The sequence below is a fragment of the Castor canadensis genome, chromosome 2 (assembly GCF_047511655.1).
Source record: "Castor canadensis chromosome 2, mCasCan1.hap1v2, whole genome shotgun sequence".
Taxonomy (NCBI): domain Eukaryota; kingdom Metazoa; phylum Chordata; class Mammalia; order Rodentia; family Castoridae; genus Castor; species Castor canadensis.
In genome coordinates, this window is record NC_133387.1 from 146,938,290 (window position 1) to 146,965,482 (window position 27,193).

Below are 27,193 nucleotides of genomic sequence, written 5' to 3' on the forward strand. Positions count from 1 at the left end.
GAGCACAAGAGGAGCTGAAAATAGGATTTGCTGGACATTAATATAATTTGATCCCTCTACATCCTATTTCTTGTCTTATTAGTAGGCAATTATTCCCTGGAGATGCAGACTTTTGGAAGTGGCATAGCTGAGGATAGGGCCACTGTGCCACATCACGGGTGAAGTAAGAATCTATATGCTCTGCCCGTATTTCCAGCTACTTAGGAGGTGGAGACCAGGAGAATCATGGTTCCAGGCCAGTTTGGACAAAAAGATTTTGAGACCCCCATCTCCATCAGTAAGCTGGGTATGTTGGCACACATCTGTAATCCCTAGGGAAAAAATGAGAGATCCTATCCAAAAAATAACTAAAGCAAAGAAAGGCTGGGGTGGGTATGTGACTCAAGTAGTAGAGTGCCTGCCTAACAGGCATGAGGTCCTCAGCTCAAAACCCAGTACTGAAAGGAAGAAAAAGTCTCTATGTTGAATGGTGAGTCTATTGACCCATTCTCCCTGCCTACACCAAGAGCAGTAGAGGCCAAGTTGATACCTTCCAAACAGGAGCCTGGAGATGCCTTTCTGGAAGATGACTGGCCCAGGGCACAGGTCTGAAGATTTTATAGTGAAAGTGCTTGGTCGTTTATCCACTGATGAACCCCACAGTTGCTGGGCTTTGCTCACACATGAAATACGACCTCACTCCCAAATAGAGTGGACAGCCAAGGGTCACTGGGCACTTGAGAGAAACTTCTAGTAGCAAATACATAGATAAAAACAAAGAAAAAGCAAAAAACAATAGGAACTTGGGAAGAAACAGGCAATCCTGGCAGATTGAACACCATCAGGCAGAAGAATACCACCACCACGAAGCCCCGTGATTGGTGAGTCCTCTGAACGCACACCCATGCACAGGAGGTCACCATCAGGGAAGATATGGAGAACGAAAATACTCTTGGAACTTCAAAGTTTGAGAGTAGAAAGAAAAATGTCAAAGTTAGAAAATGAAGCAAATGAAGGAAATCACCCAGAAAGTTGAAGAATAATAGCAACCTAAGTGAGAGGGGAGAAACCAGCGTGAAATCAGACCAGTCCAGAAGTCCTAAGTCCATGCAGTATGAGCTCCACAAAGGGGGAACAGAGAATATGGAGGGGAGAAAGGCAGAATTCACGATATGCCTCAGCACAAGTCACCACATAACTACAACGATGCATGTTATCAAGAAATTTCAGAGCCCTGGAAACAAAGAGAAGACCCTAACAGCTTTGGATAGGCAGGAAGGGGATATCAGGAATTGGAACTTCATCAGACTTAAGCAGCACTAGATGCAAAAAATCCTTCGAGCAATGCCTTCCAGATTGTGAGAGAGAATTATTTCCCTATATGTGAAATTCCATACACACCCAAACCATCAATCAAGACGGTTTCAGAAATTAAAGGTTTGAAAACTATAATTCCTATTTACCCTTGGGTATGTTGCAACAAAATGAGAGAATTTTCCAAAATAGAGAAAGGCAAAAGAAAAGAAACAACTGATCCACTTTGGGAGATACACCCAGGATATTGCACCCCGCTCCCCCCGCCACCGTTGGTGGTGAGAGAAGCCTAGATGGTGCCATGGGGCTGACGGGAGCACCACTCAAGTGGCTGAAGTGGGAGTTCAGAGGAGCCTGCCAAGAAATGGGGTGGGTGCCTTCAGTGACATGTGACCAGATAAGGGTGTTCATTCTGAGGGGTTGCCATTTTTGAGGGTAAACTAATGAAGAGCTAGTAGTAAGCATAAAGAAAGTGAAATAAGTAGAGAAAAAGTGATCAGTTATCTTAGCTTATAAACAAAAAGTGGTATAAGAAAATATTACATGTGAATACTAATTACTTAGTTATAGGTTACAAGCTCTGAATATTGATTTAACCAATATTACGATGTAGCTCTGTTTGGAGTAGAAAATGGGCAGGGAGCTCTAGGAGACCAAAACTTTGGCTTCCATATGGAAAGATGATAGATAAGATATAAAATTCAAACAAAAAATCTAGATTTAGTCATATAAGTATGTTGATTGAACATATGAAGAGAAATACCAAGCTGTAAGCATTAAAGGTGGTTTTATCTACAGAGTTGGAATCATGGAGCAGGAGAACGCTAATATTCATTATAAAGCTTGTAGAGTGGTTGGAATTTTATTTTATTTTTATTTTTGGTGGGACTGAGGTTTGAGCCCAGGGTTTCGTGCTCACAAAGCAGGTGCTCTACCGCTTGAGTCATACACCTCCAGAGTGGCTCTAGTTATTTTGGAGATGGGGCCTTGCAAACTATTTGCCTGGGCTGGCCTTGAACCATGATTCTTGTGATGTCAGCTTCCCAAGTAACTGCCTATGCTTGTGAGGCACTGGCATCTGGTGAGCGAGTGGATTTTAAAACCATGTGTATGTGTAATGCTGGTTTCCTTTAAATAAATCAAACTAGTGGACAATCAGTATTTGAATTCTATTCTAGTCTGAACTTGAACCTCTTTTTAATCTCAATTTTGCCTCTCAAATGCCTACTTTTTATTTGCCTGTACACCACTTTGATTTAGAGTCAATTTTTGACTTGAACAATTGACTCAGCAGTCAACTCTATTTATTTTGAATTCCCAGGGCCCAGGGGGGCTCCTAGAAACACCAGGTTCTCAAACATTTGCTTGGAAATTGGTCCTTTTTCTAAACCTTTAAATGTGAAGATTTTAATTCTCGAGGGTCTACTTCCCTAGTAAAAGCGATTTTTTGTCTTTCACATAATTGTGAGCATCACTGCAGGTGTATAAGCAGAAGTGACCTCAAATTGCATGATTAGCTAAAGAATTCAGGATCAGAATGATGGGGTTCAATGCTCAAAGTCCTCCTGATTTACCCAAAAGAGAGGTCATTCCTGTGCTGCCCTGACAGGACGATGAGGGCTACAGGTCAGGTGCTGGCGGGCTCCACTTCAGGAGGTCCTGCAGGAGCAGTCAGGCCCCAGAATCTAATTTGACTAGATGCTATCATATGCTTTATATATCTGGCCTAAGGAGGCTTCCTTTTCTTTTATCCTGTCCTTCCTTCCTTCACTGAGCATCTGGCAATTACTGGTGATAGGGTGGAAAGTGGGCAGGAAGAAACCAGAGAAGAGAAATGGTGATTAATACTGTCCCTGCAGTACAGGGACTCATACCCAAGTAACAGAGTTAGATGCAGTCAACTACCCCCTGAGAGCCGGGCAGAAGGAAAGAAGAGGTAAAGAAGGATGTCGGAATATAGAGGAAGGAACACAGAATTCCATCTGCCGATTGGGGAAGACTTCAGAGGCAGCTTAGGGCTCGGGGTGTGAGATAGAGGCCTCCAGTCCTCTGGCAATGCAGAGGAAAGAGCAGGACCCAGAACACAGAACCCAGTACTGCCCACAGACCATCCAGTGCAGAGTACAGACCCTTCTGTACTTATCTCTGGAATGGGCTTGCCACTTGACTTAAAAATCCCCAGAAATGCTGATGGGACATAGGAACAAACTGGTCCTTGTTCCATCTAGAAAAAGAACTAGAGATAAGGCTCAGACTTCTGCCCAATTTGAGCCCAGGAATGTGCTCAAGGCCCTGGGTGAGGTGAGGCTGTTTAGGCTCAGTTGGCTGCAAGCATCTGGAACATACCGAGATTACCTTAAGAGAAGGAGAACTTGTTCTATGGTTGGAGGAATGTCTCCCAAGAGCCCAGGGCAGTGAACTTGAACCAGGGACTGGGAGTTGCAGGGAACCCTGGACTCTTTCTCGCCATTACTTCTCTGTGCTTACCCTGCTTGTATCAGCTTTGTCTCTCCAAATCCCAGTCTATAGGGCAGAAAATAGCCACTGAGTTCCTGTCTGAATAGAGCAGGTATTTTCTGGCAGAGATTGGGAAGGGGGATGAAATAAATAAGGTCTGGGAGAATGTCCTAGTGGAAAATACATGCTCCTCATAGAGCTAGAATTCATCTAATAGGATGGAGCTTAGGTCCTTGGGCCCTGGCTTCCCTAAGGGAGTCCATTTCTGTGCTAGGATGTCCCTGCAGACTCCAGGCTCCATGAATAAACAGCCAGACCCTGGATGGGTGGCTGGGCTGGCTGACTTTAAGGTACCTTCAGAGAAGCCACTTAACTTCTGTTTAAGCAAAACCAAGGATTGTAAGACAACAGGAACAGCACAGACTTGGAGGCTGGGGAAGGCCCCATGTTCCTCTTAGGGTCTCAGACACTGGTCATCTGCTTACTGGCCACGTAACCACTGGCCTGCATGCCTGTTGAGCACTTGGTATGTGAGTGGTCAAAACTCCGAAGGAGTGTGAACATAAAACATGCGGAATTTTGAAGACTCAGTATCACAAATTGTAAAGTATCTCATTTCTAATATATTAATATTAATGGTGAAATGATCATTTTGGATATATGGATTCAATATATTAGTAAAAGAATTTTATTAGTAAAATAAAATATATTCATAAAAATTTAAAATGTGATTAAATTAAAATGGCTCATATTACATTTTTTCTTTTTTATTAGCATATATTCATTGTGTAGGGGGATCCATTTTGTCAATTCCCAATAGCCTTTTATTGTACATTGGTTAGATTGTCCCCCACCATCTCCCCTCCCCAACCTCACATGACATTTCTGTTTTGATACTGCCAACCTAGCCTCTAGATGATTGCCTTTATCAAAAAGAATAAAATCACACAGGCTGGGCACCACTTTAGAAAGTTGGGGACAGGTGTATATGTGATCTCAAAGCTCCAGCCACTGTTTGATATTGATTATCACCTGGTCTTCCAAGGACTTCAAATCCTGGCCTGATTTACAGCTATCATTCTCTGCACTGCCTGTTAACAAGGCAGCCCTAACCACAGGGGACAAGGAGGACAAGGAATCCTGATATAACTCCTAGGTACTTTTCAGGGCCTGAAGATGTTCTCATAGGGCAAGCTCTTCCATTACTCAAAAGAACTTTACAGGAAGAAGTCACACAGCTACCCAACTCCTGGTGCACTGGCCAATGGGAGCATTGTTTCTTGGCTTGGGAACTTAAGCCAATCCATCCAGCAAGGTTGGTGGTCTCACTGATCAGAAGCTTAATTGTAAATCTTCTTGATTGATGGAAATGTTGAAAACAAGTTAATTGCTCCTTAAAATGTAATTGGGCAGACAAAATGGTTCCAAATGTGCTATTCTGTGTGTTGCTGAAAGACGCCACTGGTGAGAGAAAGTTGGAAACCTCTGTCAGAAACAGTTTATTCTTCAGGGTTCTGGTTCTTGCGTAAATTCTATCTTTGCATTTGGTTGGTAGGTGACAGAGAGCCCCTTAACTTCCCCCCAAGAGATGTGTCCTTTGCATGTACACCTGTCTGAAATTAGTAGGCTCTTGAGATTTGGAAGATGTCAACATTTCACCATCTGGGATAATGAGCAATCTATCACAGCTGTCAAAGCCCGTGACCAACCCCCACAAGTTTTATCCAGCTCTACTTCCTCCACCTTGGAGTAGACCAAACTTTAAACCAGCTCATCTCCAAGAACTCAAAGCCAGAGTTGTAACCACAAATTCCTTAGATGATGTGCAATTCTACCACTGTCTCATAGAACATGTTCTTCACGCTCACTGAGACCACAGGCAAGGGCCCCTCCCAACGTGTTAGCATCCCATTCTCCTTGACCTCCACCTGTACCCCTGCAGAGGCAGCCCTCAGGAGAGGCAGCACTGACAGGGTTAAGTGCATGTGCGTAGAAGCAGGCTGTCTGGGCTGTCAGTTCACAGCTTCTTTCCTGGCTATGAGACCAGAGGCAAGTTACATCATCTTTCTAGAATGCAGTGATCTCATTTATAAACTTAGGTTTATGACAGCACTACCTGAGAAGGATGCGATGTAACACAGTACTGTTATGTAATATATATGCTCATAAACGCAGATAATGTATCGCGAGCTAATGTATAAAAAGCTTTCTTTAGTGCCTGACCCGTGATGCTCTGAGCGACTATGAGCTACTGCTCACAGTGAGTACTGCTAGTTTGTTATGGACTCTTTCTTTTCATCTGCTTTCTACTCTTGGCCATTGGGTGCTCAGAGAAAGTTAATCAGATCCATTGCCTCTAGTACAGTCATGATCATTGGCCTCCAAGGGATTTTCCCGTGGTCTGACAATCACTGTAAGAGTGTGTGTGTATGTAAAAGTATTTATTATCCACAAATCCGTGTGTGTATGTAAAAGTATTTATTATCCACAAATCCGAGTGCCATTGTGTGTCTTTTTGGTAACAGCTTTATTGGCCTTTAGCTCACATACCATTTAATTTATCCACTTAAGAGTTGTGAAACCATCATGACTGTAGAGTTTAGAACATTTTATGATTCTGAAAAGAAATTCAAACTCTAGTAGTCCAAGTCACTCTCCATTTTCCCTAAAGTCACTTCAGAAATGGTATATACTTGTTCTCTCTGGATCTACCTATTGAGATCCAAATATTGAGGATATTTCATATGCACAGGATATACAGTATGTAGGGGATTTTTTTGATAGACTGGCTTTTTTCACTTAATACAGTGCTATCACAGTTCATCCACATTGTGGCATGTATCAGTACTTCCTTTTTATGATTGAACAATTTGGCACTTTTTTTTTTTTTTGCGGTACTGGGGTTTGAACTCAGGGTTTTGCTAGGCAGTTGTTATGGACTCTTTCTTTTCATCTGCTTTCTATCACTTGAGACACACAACCAGCCCAAATGTGCCAAATTTTGCTTGTTACTTGACAGATATCTAGATTGTTTTTATTTTTAGACTATTATGAGTAATGTTGCTATGAGCATTTGTGGACAAGTTCGAGTGGAGCCTAGGTTTTCATTTCTGTTGCATGTACATGTAGAAGCGGAATTATGTTAGTTAGTGGGCCTTGAGTTAGTCTACTTTTAACCTTTTGAGGAACTGCCAGATGATTTTCTAAAGTGGCTGCACCATTTTAGATCACACCAGCAGCACAGGAGGGTTCTGATTTTGAGCCCTTTGTTTTTATTTTGGAGAAATTGGGATTTGAACTCAGGACCTTGTGCTCGCTAGATAACTGTTCTGCCACCTCAGCCATGGGCACACCCTCAGGCCCTTTGTTTTTCAGGTGGGTTCTACCTGAGTCAGTCTTGGATGGTGATCTTCTGACCCTTTGCTTCTCAAGTAGCTGGGACCATAGGCCTGTGCCACCATGCTCAGCCCTGATTTTTCCATATTTTGCTCCCACTTTTCTTTTTGATTCTAGCCATTCTAGTACATGTGAAGTGGTATCTTACGTGGTTTAGATTCGTGTAGCTTTGACAGCTAAGTGTGCTGGCAATCACTTATGTATCATTTGCTCTTTATTTCTTGGATTCCCATTGCAGGTCTGTCAAACATTTTGCAGACTTCCTAAAGGTTCCCATGCCTCCCATCCTCTTGTCTCTAGAGATTCCTCTCCTTGCCATTCTGAAACATCTTCATGCATTCATTTGTTCTTTAACAAACATTTATGTGTTGAACCTCTTTGGGTAGCCCATTTCATGCCTGGATAGACAACTGGACAAGTCCGCAGTGCCACTGACCACCTGGTCTCATGGAACTCCACCACTTAAAATGCTTCATTGGCTCCCCAATGCCTTCAGAATAAATTTAATGGCAAAACTCATGGCAACCATGAAAGCTGTGCACATACATGAGTGTTAGGTCAGCTTAGCCAGCTCCTCTGCTCTTCTCTATTCTTCTCCCTCCTACATTCTCCCACTACAATCTGAGGTCTATAAATGAATGAATAACTTCATGCAACTCTATCCCTCTTCTCCACTACCCTCTCTAAATTGTATGCTTTTCCAGGGCAGGCGAAGATTCTTACACCCTTGTATACAAACCTTGGATAACACTTGAAATATACCGTATATGGGTGTGCTGTGAACCAGTAAATGAACAGATGGGTACAGTGGGTAAAGGCCTATGGTTCTCAGAAGTAATGCAAATTATTTTAGCTGGTCCAAGTTAGGCTTTCTTCCGACTTCCGTTTCAAACTGTCCAATAAGCACCATACAGTGAGCCAGCTCAACAAGGTAGTTGATTTTAGTTAAATAGGACAAACACCACAACTCTAAGGAGTTTTAATTCACATCACGTTTGGATCCATTTGGGCCCTGTAGGATTTGAAACAAAATAACATAGAACATAAAGACTACCATCTAATATAAACCTATTGAGCAGATTCCTCCCAGGGAGCCTGTGTCGAAACTTGCAAAGATGGCTGGGGACTTAGATACATCTAGACATGTTGTGCCTTCCCCTTTTACCTCCTGTAGGCAGGACAAGGGTCTCTCTCCACCCAGGACAGGAAAACATTTCTATCCTGAACAGTTTTGTGGAGGGAGGAGATAGAAGGGATGGAAGTGGGCTTGCAGTGGGGTATCCGGCTGACCTGGCTCCGTGGGAAGACAGGATGCAGGCAAGCTGGGCCCTGCGGCTGCAGGCTATTTCCTACTTCCAGGAGCATGTGTGGTGGCCCATATGATAAAACAGTGATAAATGCATTGTCCTGAAATCTAAACAAGAGGGAGGAAATGCCTGGCATTTATGATATGTCCTTCTGCTTATTCACAGAGAATGCTGTTGGGGGAGATAATAAACACAGTGGAGGTAGTGTGCTCGGTGATCTTTGTGAAGATAAGCTACTGATGAAGGACTAAGACATTGGTGATGTTCTGAAATAAGACAAATAGGATGCAGGCTCAAGGCTAGGGCTAAACTTGTCCCTGGGTCTCCCCCCACCACCACCAACCCCCTGCCCTCCCACTTCAGGATTCACCAGTCATCCTAGTCAGACAACCACACCCCCTGCCTCTGGTCTCATTTATCTCCAAATCTCCTCCACTGCTAAAGACCTGTGGCTCCCCCAGGATGCCCATTCAGTTATCCATAGCATCTTCCCCCTTGATGCCTTCTCCCTTTCCCCCCTTGTTAATCATCAGTGCTTTGCTAATAGGCCAATGAGTCAATGAGGAGGTGGCCTTTCTGCTACACTTCTTTATCAAGTACTTATCCTGGACCAAGTATCTTAGCAATATAAATTTAATTCTAACAACCCTAAAAGCATGATAACTATCACCTCCCCACCTTACAGATTGAGAAACTAAGGCTCAGGGAGAGAAATTGATTACTTTTATAATGGGTAGCCACAGGATTTGAACTCACAGTCTGATGCAGAGACTTTGTTCTAATTTCCTTCCTGCTATTTGCCAGGCACCACACATGAGTGTCTTGTGCAACATAGTAGGACAGTTCTAAACTTGAGAGGGCTCCTGGTCACACAAAAGTGATGGAATCCTGGAAGACAGCAGTGTGGAAGGAGAAGCATGTGCAAAGGCACAGTGGTGGAGGCTACAGGGTGCTGCCCACATCCCCTTCACTCTCCCTGGTGCAGGAGTAGTCAATACCAATGGCTCACAGGATTGTCCTTATCTGTAGGGAGCTGCTTCCTCCAATAGGAGGTTCTTTTCCCAAGGCAAGTGTGAACTCAAGGACTGGTCAACAGGTGGGTGCAAAGGTTCAGCCCCCTTGCCACAGTTGAGGACAACACTGAAGGGCCTTCCTGCTCTGGAGCCTCCCATTGAACTGGCTGAGGCTTCTGTGTGACTGCATCATAGCTCGGTCCCTCCCTCTATGGCTCTTGTTTCCTGGCTCACATAGACCCATCCCCACCTCAAAATCTGTGCCCCAGGGATCCCATGCTAAGACAGGCATGGAGACCACATTCCAGGAAGTAAACAGTCCAAGCTTACCAGGGTGGAGAATGCACCTGTGCACAGGTGGCTCCACCTGCCTGATGACGTGAATTCACAATGAAGGACCTGTTATCTAGTTTTGCCAAGAATCTAGCCTGCAACTCTGACCAATGACACAGCACCTGCTTTATCATTAGAGGAAATGACTGCCAAGCGCCTGAATAAACAAAGAAATGTTTGGGAGTCATTTTATATACTGATGCTCTCAGAATGTCAAAGCTAAAGAAGCAGAGAGAGAGAGAGAGAGAGAGAGAGAGAGAGTCCAGTCCACAGACTCACTTGCCATGTGGAAGCCCCAGAGGGGACACACACTCAGCTCAAGACAGATAGTGCCAGGGTCCTCACCAGAACCCAGCTTTCTTGGCCTCAAGTCACTAATCTTTCCATGACACCTGGGAAGGTGAAGCTATCATACCTACCAAGTTCCATAAACCCAGTCCCTTGGTGGTCTTAGTCATCTTGCTTTTTCCACAGTGGTTCATCTGTAGGACCACAAACACTCTTGAAGACCACTGCTCAAGTGTCCCAAAGGCTCTAGCAATCTCCACAAGACCTTGCACCTGTGGGTGCCAGGCACCTTGAGCAGCTCAGTGCTGTTCCAGAACCTTTTGTACTTCCTGTATTCACCACCAGATCAAACCCATCTGTTTTCACCCAACCAAGGTCAGGATAAATGTGGACGCCACAGAAACTACAATGAGGGTGGCCCTTCCTTCTTTTGCCTGTGCGGTGTGAGGGTGGGCATGAGTTGGTGGGGTACTCTCTTCACCCCTTCCTTGAGTTAGTTTGACCCATCCCCTCTTGGCAGAGAGTTCCCTTGTAAACCAATCTTAATCCCAGCCACTTGGTATGATGAATGACAGTCCTTAGACTTGGCACTTTAACCTCTGATAATTGGTTGACTCCAAATCCATCACTGTTGGAGGCCTTCATACTAAGATTCAGCTGTCATGTCTAAAACCAAGACTTTGTCTCTAGATCTGGTTCTCTGGGCTGGATAATTATTAACACACACAACGAGACTCTGTATGAACTTCTCTTTCCAGAAGAGAAGTTGCTAATAGCACGATACCATAGAGAGAATAAGTCTTAAAGAAGTTAATTTTAACTCACAATTTGTAGGTTCAAGGTCTCGAGGTCGCTTCTGGTGCTGGCAGAGTCCGAAGGTGGTGTAGGACGTCCCACTGGGAGACAGAGAGTACACATGTGTCTGCCGGTCTCTCTCCATTTTATAAAGCCACCAGGATTCAATCATGGGGACTCCACCCCATAACTTTGTCTAATCCTAATCACCTCCCAAAGGCCACATCTCCAAATACCATAGTTGGATTAATTTTCTACCCTCTTAATACCCCCAATGGGGGTTAAGTTTGAGTTTTTGGAGGGAGAATATTTGAACTATAGCAGGCACATTCCTGAAAAGTTGCCTTACAGCAGTGTCCCCTCAGCTGGGTTAGGTTTTGTTAGCTCGTCTACAAACTCTCTTCTAACAACTATCCTGGAGGGTGGGTATGGGTGTGGGGAGCTGTGTTTAATGAAGTTGGAAAACCCCTGCATAGCTATTTTCCTTTGGAAGATACTGCATGCACTTTAGGCCACTATGTCCTATCTGAAACCTCCCTACTTTTGTTTAACCTTAATTTTCTCAATTTTATTTCACTATGGAAACTTGGTTGTGGTTGTTGCTTTGGTAGAATACACCTCCTTTTTCTCAGCTCAGTTTCTTTCATCTGCCCTTCTTCAGGCTTTCTGTCTGGGTCACTCTTCTGTCCCTGGTGTCTCTTCCTCACACCAGGGCCTGGCCTTGCTCCTGTGACTTTGCTCTCTGTTCTGATCTCAAACCTTCCTAATTTGCCTGGGACTGATGAGGTTTTCCAAGTTGGTGCAAAAAACCAGAAAATCCAGGCAAACTGGAGCATGTGGCCACTCTGTTCTGAACCCTGCTCCATGTCTGCCACCCTACAGCTCCCTGGTGGCCCACCCCATGCTTCCTTGGCCTTTCTTCAGAAAAGTGGGCTCAGCCCACTTTTTAGACTGTGGTTGTTTAACTTCAAACTCCACATTCCCACTTGATGGCCTGGGGCTGTGACCAGGAGGTGTTTACCTCCCCTGCTCCCTTTCCCAGCTAAACTCAATCTCCTCATCTACTCCACAGTAGCGCACCCTCTCTGTCCCTCCAAGTGACTCCAACCTATTCCACCTGCTCTGAGCAAACCCCAGTAACCTTAGCACTAGGGAAACTTCCACGTGTGACAAGAGCTCGGGACACGAAGTGCCATCAAGAGAGGTCATGGTGAAGTGATCCCAGCTGAGCAGGTGCTGATGGGGCATGGTACCTGAGAGCCTTGGTGTGGCAGCTCCAGCCACATGTGTCCAGCAAGTGCAGCATGCAGCCCCCTGCCTCCCCGCTATCACCTCTGCTCTACGTTTGCCACCAAGCAGGCATTGGTGAGGGATTAGAACTTGTAACTGATGACTGTGCATGTCTCAGGGCCATACAGATGTCTGCTCTGATGGATGAGTAGCCGCTGATGTCAAAGGTGTACTCACAATGGAGGGCGATGGGGATTTGGGAATGAACAAGTGCAATGAAGTGTTGGAGCTCTGCCAGCACGATGGATGGAATAATTAATTTTTCACTTGTTTTTATGATGGTGGATGTTTTTCATTATTCCTCCTTCTTTCCCCAAGCCTTTCTGTTCTCTTGCCCAGGGCCTTTCATGTATGTCCAAGAGAACAGTTCCTTTCATTTTTTAAAGCCCTGTGTTATTGAGATACTGGTGACATTTGTTCTTAGAGAGGAGGGGATGAGAAGACCTGCAGTTGCATAGAAGAGTCAGCAATAGCCAGATGAGAGGACCAGAGGTAAATTTATCCAGGTTGGATGACCCCCATCCAGAGGCGCTGGGGTCTTGGAAGGACCAATCTGAATGTGCTATAGCCCTTGGGAACGTGGCCAAAGACCACTCATTCACTCAGGGATGATTCATTGGATATCCATTCTGTGCCATGCAGTGTCGTGGGTGCTGGTTTTGAGTAATGAATAAAACAGAATAGCCCCTGCTTCATAGACCCTGGATCTTAGGGAGTGTGGACACAGATCAAACACAAAGACGTGGGCTTTGATCTGAAGAGCCATGAAGCCATTGTAGGGTTTTGAGCAGAGATATGACATGGGTTTAAAAATACCACTGAGGACCAAGGCAGAAGCAAGTAGACCCAGTAGGAGGCTGTTTGGAGGATCCAGGGAGAGGTGATAGTAGCTTAAACCCTGTGATGAAAAGAGCTTAGATTCTGGACATGTTTTGAAGACAAAGCCAGACAAGATGTGAGAATCAGGTGAAGAAGCAAAGATGACTCCATGGATTTGGGAGGGGGTCTCCATTAATCGAGCTGGGGAAGGCATGTTGCACAAAAATAAGAGCTTTCCATGTTCAGGGTAGCAGTCCACCAGCCCACATGACTTTGTGTGGTTTAGAAATGGCATCTCTTGGCTGGATACAATGGCTCACACCTGTAATACCGAGTTAGTTGAAAGGCAGAGATTAGGAGGATTGTGGTTCCTGGCCAGCTCAGGCAAAAAGTTCATCAAAGACTCCATCTCAGCCAATAAAAAGCTGGGTACGTCTGTGAGCCCAGGTATGTGTGAAGCATAAATAGGACTGTGGGCCTGGCTGCCTGGGGATTAAGGTAAGACCCTATCTAGAATGTAACTAAAGCAAAAAAAGAGGTGGGAGCATGTCTCAAGTGGTACAACACCTGCCCAGCAAGCCAAAAAAAAAAAAAAAAAAAAAGGCAGCCCTTTCTATAGTGGACACATCCCCTTTTCGCCCACATTCATGGCACAGCTTGTCAGGGGAACATTAGCTCTGTCAGCATGAAGCCTTTGTGTCATGAACACTTTCACAGCCCCATGCAGAGGCCCTGCCAGGCATCTCAGAAAGACTCCTGCCAGCAGGAATGGGGGCAAATGGGTACTTGGGACAGAGGAAGTCAAATCTAGGAAAAAAATCATTCCTAGTCCATATTTTATTGTAAAACTTTATACTTACCTTAGTAGCTATAATGGAAGTCTGTTTGCATGAGCTCACTAGGCACAAAGGTAGAAAATAGTGTTGAGCAATATTGCTGGTCTTCTTAGGATTAAAATGAATGCTCCTTTGTTTTAAGCTGTATGATTCTCTTACATGCTAACAGCAGATAAGTTCTGTAAATCAATCTCTCAAAACAGCAAGCCAAACAGAGGGGAAGAAAGGCTGTTATTATTTCCCAAATGTCTTAAATCAGCACTGGTATGTAATACTCAATATTTTTGCTTTGAAGAAATCACTCCAAATGTAAAGAAGAATTCTCTCCTCTTTCCACTTGGTGTTACCCAAAAATGAGCTGGTTTCCCTTAGAAGGGTTGTTAGGGCTTTGATATACTAAGCATAGAGTTTATATTTGATAATATCACTTCAAGCCTCAATCCAACCCCTGGGGTACTGCTATTATTTTACAAGTGAGAAGATTAAGATTGGGAGAATAGAGATAACTTGCCTAAGACTCCGGAATGGAAACTCATGTTATTTTGGCTCCCAAGTCCATAATGTCTGTTAAGCAGTGCTCATCAGCCTCAGTCTTCTGATCTGAACTTAGCATCCCACAAACCCAGGACTATGGATGTCTGGAACTTGAAAGGAATAAATGTAACCACTCCACAACCCCTTCTCTACCTGATGCTTCAGCCCTCTCCAGTCATCCTTGATGAGATGTCTTCAGTAGTCTCAGACCCTGATCCTAGAGCCAATTCTGGATGATGGCATAAGAAAAAAAGGGCACAATGGCTCATGCCTGTCATTTAACCTACTCAGTAGGAGGATTATGGATCAGGCTGGCCTGGACAAAACTGCAAAACCCTATTTGAGAAATAACTAAAGCAAAAAGGACTGGGGGCATGGCTCAAGTGGGAGAGTGCCTGCCTAGTGTGAGGGCTAAGCTCCCCTAGCAACCCCTTCCCCAAAGGACAAAAAAAGGGGAGGAGTAGCTTATTAGATTTTTGGATCCACTAAATCCCAGATCTCAGAATGCCTGCAAGTCAGGGTCAGAAATATACAGTTAGCAAGCCTCAGGAGCCTTTGCTGTACAGTCCTGCTTGGGGACCACTGGTAGAGACAGCCCCACAGCAGTGATGGGGAGGCATGGCCTATTCACCATTTCTGACCTTCCCCAATGTCCCTCTTTTATCCCCCCTCTTCAGCTGCTCAGGGTGTTGAAGTTGTTCCTTAGATATGATTAAGTCTATCTCCTTGCAGCTTTTACCTACTGCGCCCATTCTGTACTTTGAGGTACAGGGAACAAATGTAATTTCTCTGCTTCAGTGATAGCCAGTTAAGAATTGAAGTCATCTCACATGCCCTCTCCCCAAGTTCTTTCTTCTCTAGGGACAAAATCCCCAGTTCTGGCACTTGGCATTTTCCAGTATTTACCATCAAGTTCTTTTACCATATGGGTCCTGTTCTTCTGAAATCAGATGGGTGTCCATGTTCTTCGAAACCAAGGTACCCAGACCTGAAGTCCCCATTGAACACATGGTTGGGTCAGCACCACATGGTAGGAACCCTTGGTTTTCTGTTTCCAGAAAGTTCCTTCCCCTGAATCCCACTTGAAATTAGATGGTATGTTCTACATCACAGAAGGTGGCTTCTCTGTAGCCACTGGCCGCACTGAGTGTCCAGGTATCTCAAGTTGAGTGCCCCAGGTATCTTTTCTTTTTCCACTTCTCACCCATCTGTATTTGTTCCCTCTTAAAGCAGAACTTGACTTGGGCACTACATTCCCATACACAAGCCTTGTTGAAGTAAGGGTTTACAACATACATAGGAAGTTTTGTTTCTCTAAACAGTACTTATCTTTGGAAAACAAACCCTGTGGAGAGTCCCTTCCATCGAGTTGTTTCATTTTCACATACTCATTTTTCTAGGACAAGTACATGCAGAACTACAAGGGACAGAAAATTTACAAAGTGTATTCTACAAGATGAAACTCAAAGCATATTTTAACAAAAATTTTCTTTTTAAATGTCAGGGTACTCAGTGACAAAAGATTTGGTCTAAGGAATCTGGTTTAATAACTAAACACTTGAGATCACAAAGTTAACACATCTTATAACAAATGTTATCTTGACTTGTTTAAAGTGAACCAAGGGAAACTAAAAGCATTACTAGCTCTGCCTTACTGCCTAAAAGTATCCCAGTATTACTTAAAAGTAGAAAGAAATCTTATCTTCCCATTAAGTAATTATCATGCCATACAGACTTAAAATGTTAAAAAAAATAAGAACAAAAAACCCAGATGAATGAAGGTAAAGGACTGAACACGTGTACAAGTGGTTCTTCTGGAGCTTAGTTTACTTCCTCCACTAGTGATGTGTCATCATCTCCTTCAAGGGGTGGCATTTCTTCAGTTACAGCAACACTGGTGTCATCTGCGGTGGGCTCAAGTCCCAATCTTGAGCTGACTGTTCCTATTTTGATGCTGCTGAGCTGGGTCTCCCACGTTCTAGATGTGCTATTATTGACTGTGAACCCCAAATTTTTGCCCATAGATTTATTTTTGCCAGATGTCATCTCATCAGCTTTTGCTTCTTGCTCCAGTCTCTCCTCTCTCTTTTTTTTGTTTTTTTTTATTCCTGCCTCTTCTCACTTTTTGCCCAGCCTGGCCTCAAACTGAGATACTTCTGTTTCTGCCTCCTGAGTAGCAGGAATTACAGATAGGCACCACTACACCTGGCCTTTTGGATTCTTTTGGACTGTCTATATCCATAATTTTCTAGCAGACTCTGTAAGCTATACAGTGGTTTATGGTGATTGTTGTTCTGGAGATTTTACTAAGTAGTGATATAGTGTATACCCACTGGTATCTACATTTATATCCAGATTCATGTATAGATATTGTGCACACAGTATCTGTTCAAATCTCCTTATCTCTTTTTTGCCAGCTCTGGGTGTCTGTACCCCCACTTTTGTGTCCTTTCATGCTGATTGTCTATACTTGTGACCTTCAGACAGTTTTTCTGTGGGCATGCAGTTTCCTTCCCCTGGAGTGCTACAGCATCTGGGAGTTCATATTCCTTCCTCACACTCACTCCTAACCCCAGGAACCTGAGTTGATGACCGACTAAAGTATAAACCACTGCAGTCTTTTGTCTGGAGGCAGGATTAGCTCTGAGGTGCCACTTAAACTCCAGAGTTGCCCATGGAATCAGATGGATTTTGGAACTTCACCTAAGCTTCACCTTGCTCACTTCTTCCCCTTCCTGCACTCTCCACTCCCTTCCTGGTGTCTCCTGGGAGCAGCTCCTTAATTAAAACTACCTATATATGAGTCCTTGGCTCAGAGTCTGCTTCTGGAGGAAGCGACCTGAGATGAGGGCCATAGCACTCCCAGACAGCAGATGTTCTACATAAATAAGCACTCATCAGCATCTCAGGGCGTTCTATTTTTAAAATGCAAAAATTCCCCTTCATAGATTAGCTACTTCATTTTTTGGTATAGATTAAACTACAGGTATGACTCACACATTAATTCATTCAAATGGGATTTACCGACTGTCACCAGTTCAGTAGCTTTCAGGGCACAGCTCCTGAATTATTTAAAGAAGAACAGGACTAAAAAGAGATGCTCTTTGTGCTTCCCTGCTCGGAAAGGCCTCAGTTCCTTTAGCATTTCTCACCTATCACACTCCTGTTTTTTTTTTAAATTAAAAAAATTTTTTTGCAGTTCTGGGGTTTGAACCTAGGGCTTCATATATGTGAGGCTGGTACTCTTCCACTTGAGTCATGCCTACAGCATTTTTTGCCCTGGTTATTTTGGAGAGAGGGTCTGGCTTTTTGCCCAGGCCAAGCTGGACTACAATCCTCTTATTTTATACTTTCTGCACTTGCTGGGATGACAGATATGTGCCACACACCCAGCTTTCTTCAACTGAGATGGAATCTTGCAAACTATTTGGAACCATCATCCTCCTTATCTCAGCCTCCCTATAACTTGGAATGACAAGTACACCACTGTACCCAACTATTGATTGAGATGGGGTCTCTTGATCTTTTTGACCAGCCTTGAATGGCAATCTTCCCTATCTTAGCCTCCCAAGTAGCTAGGATTACAAGCATGAGCCACCACCATCTGGTGTTATATCTTTGACACTGGGTGAAGACTCTTACCTCTTAAAGACAGCCACCAGGATGTTTTTCTGAGAAAACAAATAACACAGAATTTCCACCTCTGCATGTAAGATTTTTCTACTACAAACCTATAGTAGTAGCTACTTAGAAAAGTCAGGCTGATTCCCTCTAGGATTTGGGATCTGCTCCTTTGTGTTTAATGCATACCACTGGGGCTGAAAAAGTTGACGTTCACTAGGGTGACTTATAGTTGACAAAAATTCTATAGATTTTGGCTGACCACTAGGTTTTGTCGATTTTTTGTCTTTTGAATCCATCCAGTCCTTTCCTTTCTACTGCCAATGACTCTCCTGGTTCAGCACTTCTTTATGTCATATCAACACTATCTCAGAACACCCCAATCAATGGGCTCACCCTGCAGCCTCTGCCTTCTGTCCACAGAGCTCTCTGCTGCCCACCATCTTTCTTAATGCAAACTTGGTCGTACGACAAAGTTCTAATAACTCATCACCTGCAGTGAAGTCTAACTGGATTTGAGGCCCTTTGTCATCTAACCATACCATACTTTGTCTGTGGCCATTTCCTCTGCCCTGAAATTCAAGTTAAATTGACTACTGTGCATTTCCCAGACCCTTTGACCCCACTGTTTCCTCTGGCTCCTCCATCTGAAATGCTTTTGCCTTTTCCTCCTCATTCTTCAGGGCAGCCCCTGGGCCACCTTCCCAGGAAGCCTTTCCTGTCTTCTGTAGCAGCTTCTGCTCTGCCTCTCTCAGTGGACACAGACTTGCCTCAAATCTGGCCCTTATCCCAGAATATGAGGCAAATTGCCAAGTTCATAGAATCTGCAGCCATTTTGCCTCAGGTTGAATCTTAGTGCCACCACTTACTAGTATTGGTACCATGGAAAACTGTCTTCACCTCCCTGTGACTCAATTTCCTCATCTGCAAAATAGGGGACATAAGAGTACCTTCCTCCTAATTATGTGTTCAAAAAGCTTCTAATGCATCAACACATTAAACATTAGCTTCCTCGGTGCACGTCTCTTTTCTTGATTTGATTGTGAAATCCTAGACAGGGCTGTCTTACCTGTCTCTGCATCCCCAGTGCCTAGCACACAGTAGATGCTTGGGACATATTTGCTTAGTGAAATGGCTTATTATTACTCTGCCAGCTGCTCATTTGTTCACTGGCTCAGCTGGTGGGATGGCAGAATTACTTCAATGAACTTGTATCAATTGGGGCGGTCAACATCAGGTCGAGTCCCTGTGTCTAGACAGCTTACAAATGCTGTGGATCTGGGTGACTTGGCCAGGGGATTGGCTTCCTCTCCGTCTGACTTCTTTATCACTGATCCCTGTTCTCTGTCTCTTAGAGGCCTATTAATACAGGGTGTTTCTTATCCAAAGGGACTTTGTAATTCAACACGCTTGCGCTTGGGTTGGAAATGTGTCCTCTTCCCATTGTGAACATTTGGTCTCTGTGGCATTCAGAGTTGGAGAATATGCCAGGACTTTGGGATGTTGTCACAGTTGAATGGAAGAGGAAGAAAAAGCTTTGGAGATATAAGAGGGCACAAAATATCAGGAGGCCTGCCATGGTTTAGGGTTGTCTATTTTGTGTTCACAATCCAGTAAATGGTTCAATTCCTGATTATTTCTACCAGGACAGTAGTCTTTGCTGCTCAGGACTTGGCTGGAGAAAGGGTCCCATCATAAGCCCCTCGGCTAATGATGCCGGTAAGCATATGGATAGGGTTCAGCAAAAAACAACAAAGACGATTCAGGAAGCAGAAGTCTGGAGGGTGTGAAAGAGAATTCTAGGATTTGGGATGAGAGAAGGAGGTACAATTCAGTAATTGATTTTCAGAAAGGGAAGGGCATATACACAGGAATCTGGAATTTTCTGCACAGCTGTGCTTTAGCAGGGACATTTAGGACAGCTCTTAGGCATAGGTGGCTATTCCTGTAGACAGGAAAGAGTGGCAGCTAAGACAGTTTTGTACCCTTCAGCCAAGACAACGGCAGTTCTCTACCACCGGTGTTCATGGTGGGCCTGATATGGACCAGGCATGTTGACAGGGAGCACAGTGACCATCCCCACCCAGACCCCTGACCTGTCCCTCTCACTTCTGCTCTCTTTGCCACTCTCCCTTCTGTAGACTGGAGGACTCTGGGGGCTTCTGGTTTGAGCTGGAGCTCTCAGCCTTTTATTATTATTATTATTATTATTATTTTTGGAAAGAGCCAATATTTCATTTGTATAGTCTTCCAGAACTGTTTGCAGAAACCCATGACCACGACTTCATTTTTTTCTATTTCCTCCTCCATTCTAGATCCACCTTCCCATTGATTCCTCAGGCCTACTTGTCTCCCCCTTTTCCCTCTTTCTTCTCCTTTTCTGCTTTCTGGGGGCTCCTTACTCTCCTCTCTTGTAATTCTTTGCACCTTCAGCTTCTCATTATTGGCCAGGTAGGGAGGGGGATGCCATAAGCCTGAGCCTGGCATCCTGATAGCCCTTGGTGACAGCCAGTGTTGGGAACTGCCCTGGGTGGGACAATCCTGGGTTGGCAAGAACCTTAGTTTCTGTGTTGCTGTGTAACGTCATGTCTTCACTCATTCTACATTTACTGAATGTTTACCACATGGTTGTGATGTGTTCTGGTATTGGACAGAATGAGATGTTAACAAGATCTTGTTTTACTCAAAGCTCACAAGCTGGTCAGCAATCTGCTGCTTTTGTAATGAACTATAAAGAAAAGCATTAACAACACAAAAAAGACTTGGGTGGATGGAGGAAATATTTCTTTCAATGTCAACTCCATCTTGGGTAGTCACTGGAGTGGTCACCATGCTAGAAAAAAAATTGCTGATGCCAGGTTATTTGACTGAGAAATAGCCCACTTCCTTTCCTCTTAGGGCATGAATAACAAGAACGACACGTATTACTAGCCTCTTTCTACTGAAGTGTTCATGCCAATGTGTCAACAGCCACGTTTTGACCACTGCTTATTAAAAGGCAGACCCAGCTTTTAGTCCTACAAAACTCTAATTTTTGTAGAAGAATGGAAAGAAACTTCCCATGAATCTCTTTTTAGAAGAAGTAAGTGGATGGCAGGAGGAAGGAAGTAGTGTAGTAAAAAATCAGTGGGTCTGGAGTTGGAAAACTAGACCTCTAGTCACAGCTATTCACCAATTGAATCAATGTGCCTGGCCTTAGTTTTCTCACCTGCAAAATGGGAATGGTAACAGTATCCACCTGGTGGGGTCATTGTGCGAAGTGGATGAGAAATGAATATAAAGCACTTACACCACAGGACCAGCTGTGGCTAGGAGGGCAAAGAACATCAGATGACGATGGAAAAGGACAGGTTGTGTGATTTTGGGAAAATCACTTTTATTGGTCACTATTTCCTCCTGCGAAATGAGCGAGTTTCACAGGATCTTTGGGCATTCTGCTTGGTCACACTGGGCATTCAGAGAGGGTCAGGGATAGGCGCACACACAGACAACTCTAGCAGAAGATTTGATCCCAGAGAGCCAGGTTCAGGAGCATAAGTGCTCAGGGCAGGGAGTCCTGGAGAGCTTGGTGGGAGGCAGTGTTTTGCCTGGGCTTTGAAGGATGGGTGGAGATATGGTGTCTTCCCAGGCTCCAAAAGACTCTGTCCTGAAGATAAAGGCCAAAGTAAGCTCATCAGCTTCCTCATGACTTGGCTCCAGCTCCCTTTCCTGCTTCTCCACCATGCCCCTTGTGCTGTGATAATTTACAGTTCTTAAAAACTCATTGCTTCCCTCCATCTTTACACATGCCCCTTCTCTTGGACTGCAATTGCCTCCTCCAGTGCTAGGGGGCAGCAGAGAGCACAGGCAAAGCCCTCGGGTTGGATTGGGAGGTTCTCAGTTACTCCCATTCAGCAGCCAGTGGGGCGCCTACTGTTACTCAATTACTTCCCGAGTCAATTTGCAAAATGGGGATACAGAGTAAGAAAGGTTCCTACCTTCAAGTGAACTGATGTAATGCGTCAAAGTGCTGTCAGCTGGGCGCACAGTATCCTTGAATAAATATGAACAGGTGTGAGGGACAATCTTCAGTCTGGCTAACTCCTACTTGCATGTCTGGTCTTAGGTTAGTCGCTTCCTCGGGGAACCCTTGTCTGGCTCCTAAGGCCGTTTGCACACTCTCATAGTACACGGCATCTCCTCGTCTCCATAGCACAGACACTTGTCATCTCTCGGGGTGGGTAGGAGGACACATCAGAATGCAAAACCCATGAAGACAGGGGTCAGTCAATTGTGTTGCTTGCTAGGAGGGACATGTGATAGGTACCCAATAAATCTGAATGACATAGGATGAGGGTCCCCGGAGTGATCCCAGTGATCCCTGGGTGTGGCAAAGACTGTTGGCCGCAGCCTGGTGTGGGGGTGCAATGGTCAGCAACAGGTCATGAGGCCAAACGGGTAGGCGACAGAGCGAGCCTGGATGTGTCCAGGGCTCCTTCTTCCCGGGGACTGACTTGGGAGGGCACAGTGCCAAGGGAGAAGATAGCACTCAACTTTGGCCGGGTCTGCACGCTGGGGAGAAAATGCAGCAGGACAGGTCGGGCTAGAGCGCTTCGGCCCCGCTCCCGCCCCCGCCCCGCCCCTCCGGCCCCGCCCCCGCCTCCGCCCCGCCCCTCCGGCCGTCCCACTTTGGTTCCAGCGGAGCTGAATTTGGAGCTACAAGTGGCCGGTGCCACCCCCGCTCTGGCCGCGCCCCGCACGCTTTTTCTGCCCCAAAGGAGCGCGGGTGCCCAGCCCACTACCGACAGCCGCTGCGGGATGCTGCGCTCCACGTCCACGGTCACCCTGCTCTCGGGCGGGGGGGCCAGGGAGCCCGGGGCGCCCAGCAGGAGGGTGAGTAACTGGGGAGAGACCCGCCGCTGTTCCCCCATCCTGGCTGCCCCTCTGGAGAGAACTGGGGATGAGGCGCCGACACCCAACCCTGGGCTCAACTTTCCCAACTTGTCCCAACTTGGGCCTTGACCTTCCCTCTCGACCCCAAATGGGCGCCCCACCAGCTGAAAGAGGGGACTGTCTGGAATTCCCAGAACTTTCCTCTCCTTCGTGTTTCCTGCCAAGCCAAGATTATTGGTGGCACCCGTTTAAAAAGTAAAGGAGACCTTGTTCAGACCCTACCGAGATTCACAAGTAATGAATGTATTTAAAATCCAAACTTTCTTCCATTGCTTAAAGAAAAGTGACCCCGTGTCCACTGGTGTTAGAATAATACTGATTCTGGAGTACCAACACTGGTGCCTATTTGCAAACCAGAGGTCAGGGGCTGGCCAGCCACTGGGGAAGCCCGGTTGTGTGGGGCTTTAGTTTATGCAAGCCAGTATCTTCTTTCTGATTTCAACATTAGCACTGTGGCAACAGAGGTGGTCCTGAAAGCCCTGGGGCATCACTGTTGAAGCCTGTTTCTCTGCAGTCTTTGTGGCATCTTTTCTCACCTCTCCAGATGCTTTGTGAAAGAATTGCTAGGAGTGTCTTCCAAGATCAAGGCCTCAGAGCACACTGTTAGAGGGCTTGGTCTGTAGTTTTGTTAGTTCTTCCTTTATTATGAGATTTAATACTTACCATCTGGCACCTCTTTTCTGTGTTTGAGACTTCTGTAATCATCTTTCTGCAAGGTTTAGCTAAACAGGTGATTAAATCCAAACCAAAAGTGCATTTGGTACTCCTGTCTGTCTGCTAGACTTGTAGACATGATTATTTGCTTTTACATATCTCAACCTTATAAGCTTGCTTTCTTTAGCTGTAGGAGAAAGGTGTATCATATTCTTGGGTGTGGGCCAAGTGATGGGTTCTGGGTGTGTGTATTTGTGTGTTGTGTGTATACCAGACTCTTAAGGTCAACAGAACTCTGGTTGATTAATAATTAACTTCATAAAGCAGGATCCACCTCAGGTGCAAGTCTATTTGCAATCACAAGTCTAGTCTTAGCCCAAGATGGATAGCTGACCTTTTTCTATGGAGATTTTTGGTGACTGGAATGAAATTTTGCTCAACAAAGAATGGTAACTGTAAAGATAGCCCTGAGCTGGGGGTACAGTTCCCTACCTGAGGTAGGAGGGGTCTGGCTGGGGTGGCAGGTGTGATAGTGTGAGTAGATACAAATGTGATTAGTATACTTGATAACATTTTTGAAGATTTTTCTCGAATATTTGCTTTTGAATATGCCTTTAGTTATAAGTGCTTTGGTGTCTGGCCCACTGTAAAACCCTATTGAGAATGCTTCGTCTTTGGATGTGACTTGGTAAATATTTTGGACTGGAGGACTCGGGGCTCTGAATCAGACTGCACAGGTACTTGTTCTGGAAAGAAGGTATCTAAAAGTCCTAAGATTTTCCCTATCTTTATGGTTCTCAACTTTGCCTGTGATTTGCAAACATCGTTGTTGCTCTCTGTGTGTGTGTGTGTGTGTGTGTTTCAGGGACGTGTGAGGGAAGCTATGGTTCACTGACTGATGAATTGGCTAATTGGACATTTATAGGTCTCCTTCTGTGTGGTGTAGGGCTGGACACTGGGGTCCAGTCTATGCATCAGAAACTGCCACTATATAAATCAGTAATTGTTATAGAGTGTTTCCAAAGTTCTGTGAAGTAAAGAGGCATGGCTCTTCCTGGGGCAACTGAGGGAGGCCTCTCACGACAGGTAATGTTGTACTTAATCTTACAGCATATGTAGGAATTGTATTGATATTCTTGATACCAAAAAGAGAAACTATCATTTGTCCAAATGGAATATTTAGCATATACTGTATGGCAATGCATGTTGGGCCTGCTTTGGGACAAAACACTTATTTTTTATCTTTTTAGAAAAATAAGAATTTCCAAGGATGCCTTGAAAATACAATTGTAGATGAAACAAATAATCATTGTATCATTGTCTCATGTCTCCCTGATGGTGGACAAGTGATTGTCTTGAACAGGCACTCATTAGCTATTAAAAGAAAGCATCTATTTCATCCAAATTATTTACCAAATAAGTGACTGTGGGGAAAACTAGGCTGTGTTGGTCTAGAGATGCAAGCCAACCAGAAATGGTGGTGACAGGTGATACTGAGCAGGGAGTTCTTTGAGTCAGCCCTATAGGGCAGTGCAGCCAACCAGACTGTCACCACTTATCCTTTGTTCAGTGACTGCAACCTACAGCTGTGTTTCCTTCTTATCTGAAATCACTGGGGGTGGGGTGGGGGTGGGAAACAGGTGGGGAGAGTAATTTCTGTTAGTTGATAAAACTGAGAGGCGTTTATGGATGTCAACCACCAGCAGTTGTGAAATTAAAAAAAAAATCTGCCTACAAACCAGTTGTACACTAAAAATAATTTTATCTATGGCAACAGCAGGAAGATAAATTGAAGAATAAGCACAGCCAGAGTGATGACCTTGGGGAACAGGAGGTGGGGGACATTTTAAAAAATATTGACATTACTTCATGATTTTGAAGACAATTTTGTAATCCAACATTAATCCTGTTGCATGAGTCTTTGACATGAATGGTCAGTTGTCTGGCCAGGTTGTTTGCTGGGGGCACATGGTATGTGTGGCCTCCTACAGCCCTGTTCTTTTGGCTAAGCTGTTGGGTTAAGTTGGTGTGAGGCGCTAGGCTTGTCAAGGCTTTTCTCCAGTGCTTGCTCTGTTGATAAAGAGGACTGCTGGCTGGTGTTGCTAGTGTTGTAGCTTCTCAGTGGCCGTAATAATTAAACCCAAACAAGGCCAAACAAGGATTGTTTGTAGCACTGAGGAGGCTTCTGAAGCAGGGGCGACAGGTGACTGGATTTTGAGTTTGCAAAGGCTTCCTTTGTTAAAAACTGCTATTGGCCTGCCAGCCATCACTCCCTACTCACCGATGTTCCATTTCTGTCTAATGGCTCAAAAAAAGGAATTTCCCTTAGCTGGCCTGTGAATGGGTCAGACAGGTTTTTACCTCACTTTTTCCAGTAGACAGAGGTATCTGTGTACCTAAACTCTACACCGTCCTACAGCGTGTTGTGGGATCTCGGCATGTGGGGGAAAGAAGCTGGGTCTAGCATCTACCGAGGGAGGGAAGGTGTGTTCTTTGCATCCTGAAAACTGGCTGGTTCCTCACTGGAGTCCTCTAGATTCAGCCCTTGGCAGGCCAAGCTGTGAGGTTGTAGAACTGTGGTATTCTCAGGGCTTAGCCAGAAAGTCCCCGTCACAAAAATATGACAGTTCTAAGTTCAAAAAAAGATTCCCAACTTCTGGGCTTTTATTCTTCCATCTTGCTGTGTTCAATGTAGGAAGAATGGAATTAGAACTCTTAAGCAAACCTGATTTGTGGAGATAAATCCATATTTATGGAGATATGCAGTTGTTCTGCAAGGTATAGAATGTAATTCTGACCTGTGCTCCCTGTCTTCAGGATACAGCAGAAGGCCTGCATATGAAGTCCCTGTTGAAGTTTCTCTAGACTGTGCATCTACATCTAAGAGACTTGAACCAGGCTGGTGTTGCAGTCAAGCTTCTGGTCACTTGGGAGACGCTTTCAAATCTAGTTGAGATTAAGGAGCCTTAGGTCCAGGACTGACTAACTAGATAGCATGTTGAAATGCTTCAGCCTGAGATGCTGTCAGTGATTACCTGCATTATGGTCTTAAAATGATTCCTGTACTTTCCCAATACTCAGGAGGGTAATACAGTGGTGTTTGCCTCTTTCCCTCTTCAGGTGAGTGATATTTCTTAAATGTCAATTGCACTGCTAACTTTTTGTTTTTTCAGTACATGGGATTGAACTCAGAGCTTTCTGTTTGCTAGGCAAGTGCTCTGCCACTTGAGCCATGCTCCCAGTCCACTTGTTTTAGTTTGTTTCTCAGATCTGGTCTTACAGTTTTGCCCCAGAGACCCTGGACTACAGTTCTGCTACCTCCCTCTCCTGAGTAGCTGAGATTGCAGGCCTGCACCACCACACTTGGCCAGACTGCAGGCTCTAATTCATTCTTGATGGTAGAGTAGTGTTATCTTTCTAAAATGCAAAATCCAGTCACCTATCTCCTCTGCTTCAGGAGCCTCCTTGTTATTATGAGGAAGAAGTTCAAACTCTTCAGTGTAATATCCAGGCCCTCTGGTCTGGCTTTCTGTCCTCCATTCTCAAGCATACTCTTCCCAGATACTCCAAAATTATTTGCTATTTCCCAAGCTTCCAATGCTATTCCTCTCTTTTCTCTGATGAG

The 27,193-nt window shown here is 44.7% G+C and overlaps 1 protein-coding gene across 5 annotated transcripts in view; it reads left to right on the plus strand.

The window, feature by feature from the left end:
• The first annotated feature begins 22,653 nt into the window (after positions 1-22,653).
• Myzap (myocardial zonula adherens protein) overlaps positions 22,654-27,193 on the plus strand; it is a 90,836-nt gene continuing 86,296 nt past the window's right edge. For 2 of the 5 annotated variants that reach the window (XM_074066052.1, XM_074066056.1), the window contains exon 1: positions 22,654-22,854. In XM_074066052.1, coding sequence (XP_073922153.1) covers positions 22,780-22,854 — 75 coding nt within the window. In that variant the 5' untranslated portion in view covers positions 22,654-22,779. Of the gene's footprint in view, positions 22,855-23,876; positions 24,066-26,397; positions 26,689-27,193 lie in introns of those variants that run through there. The other 3 variants (XM_074066053.1, XM_074066054.1, XM_074066055.1) reach the window with 3 other exon arrangements.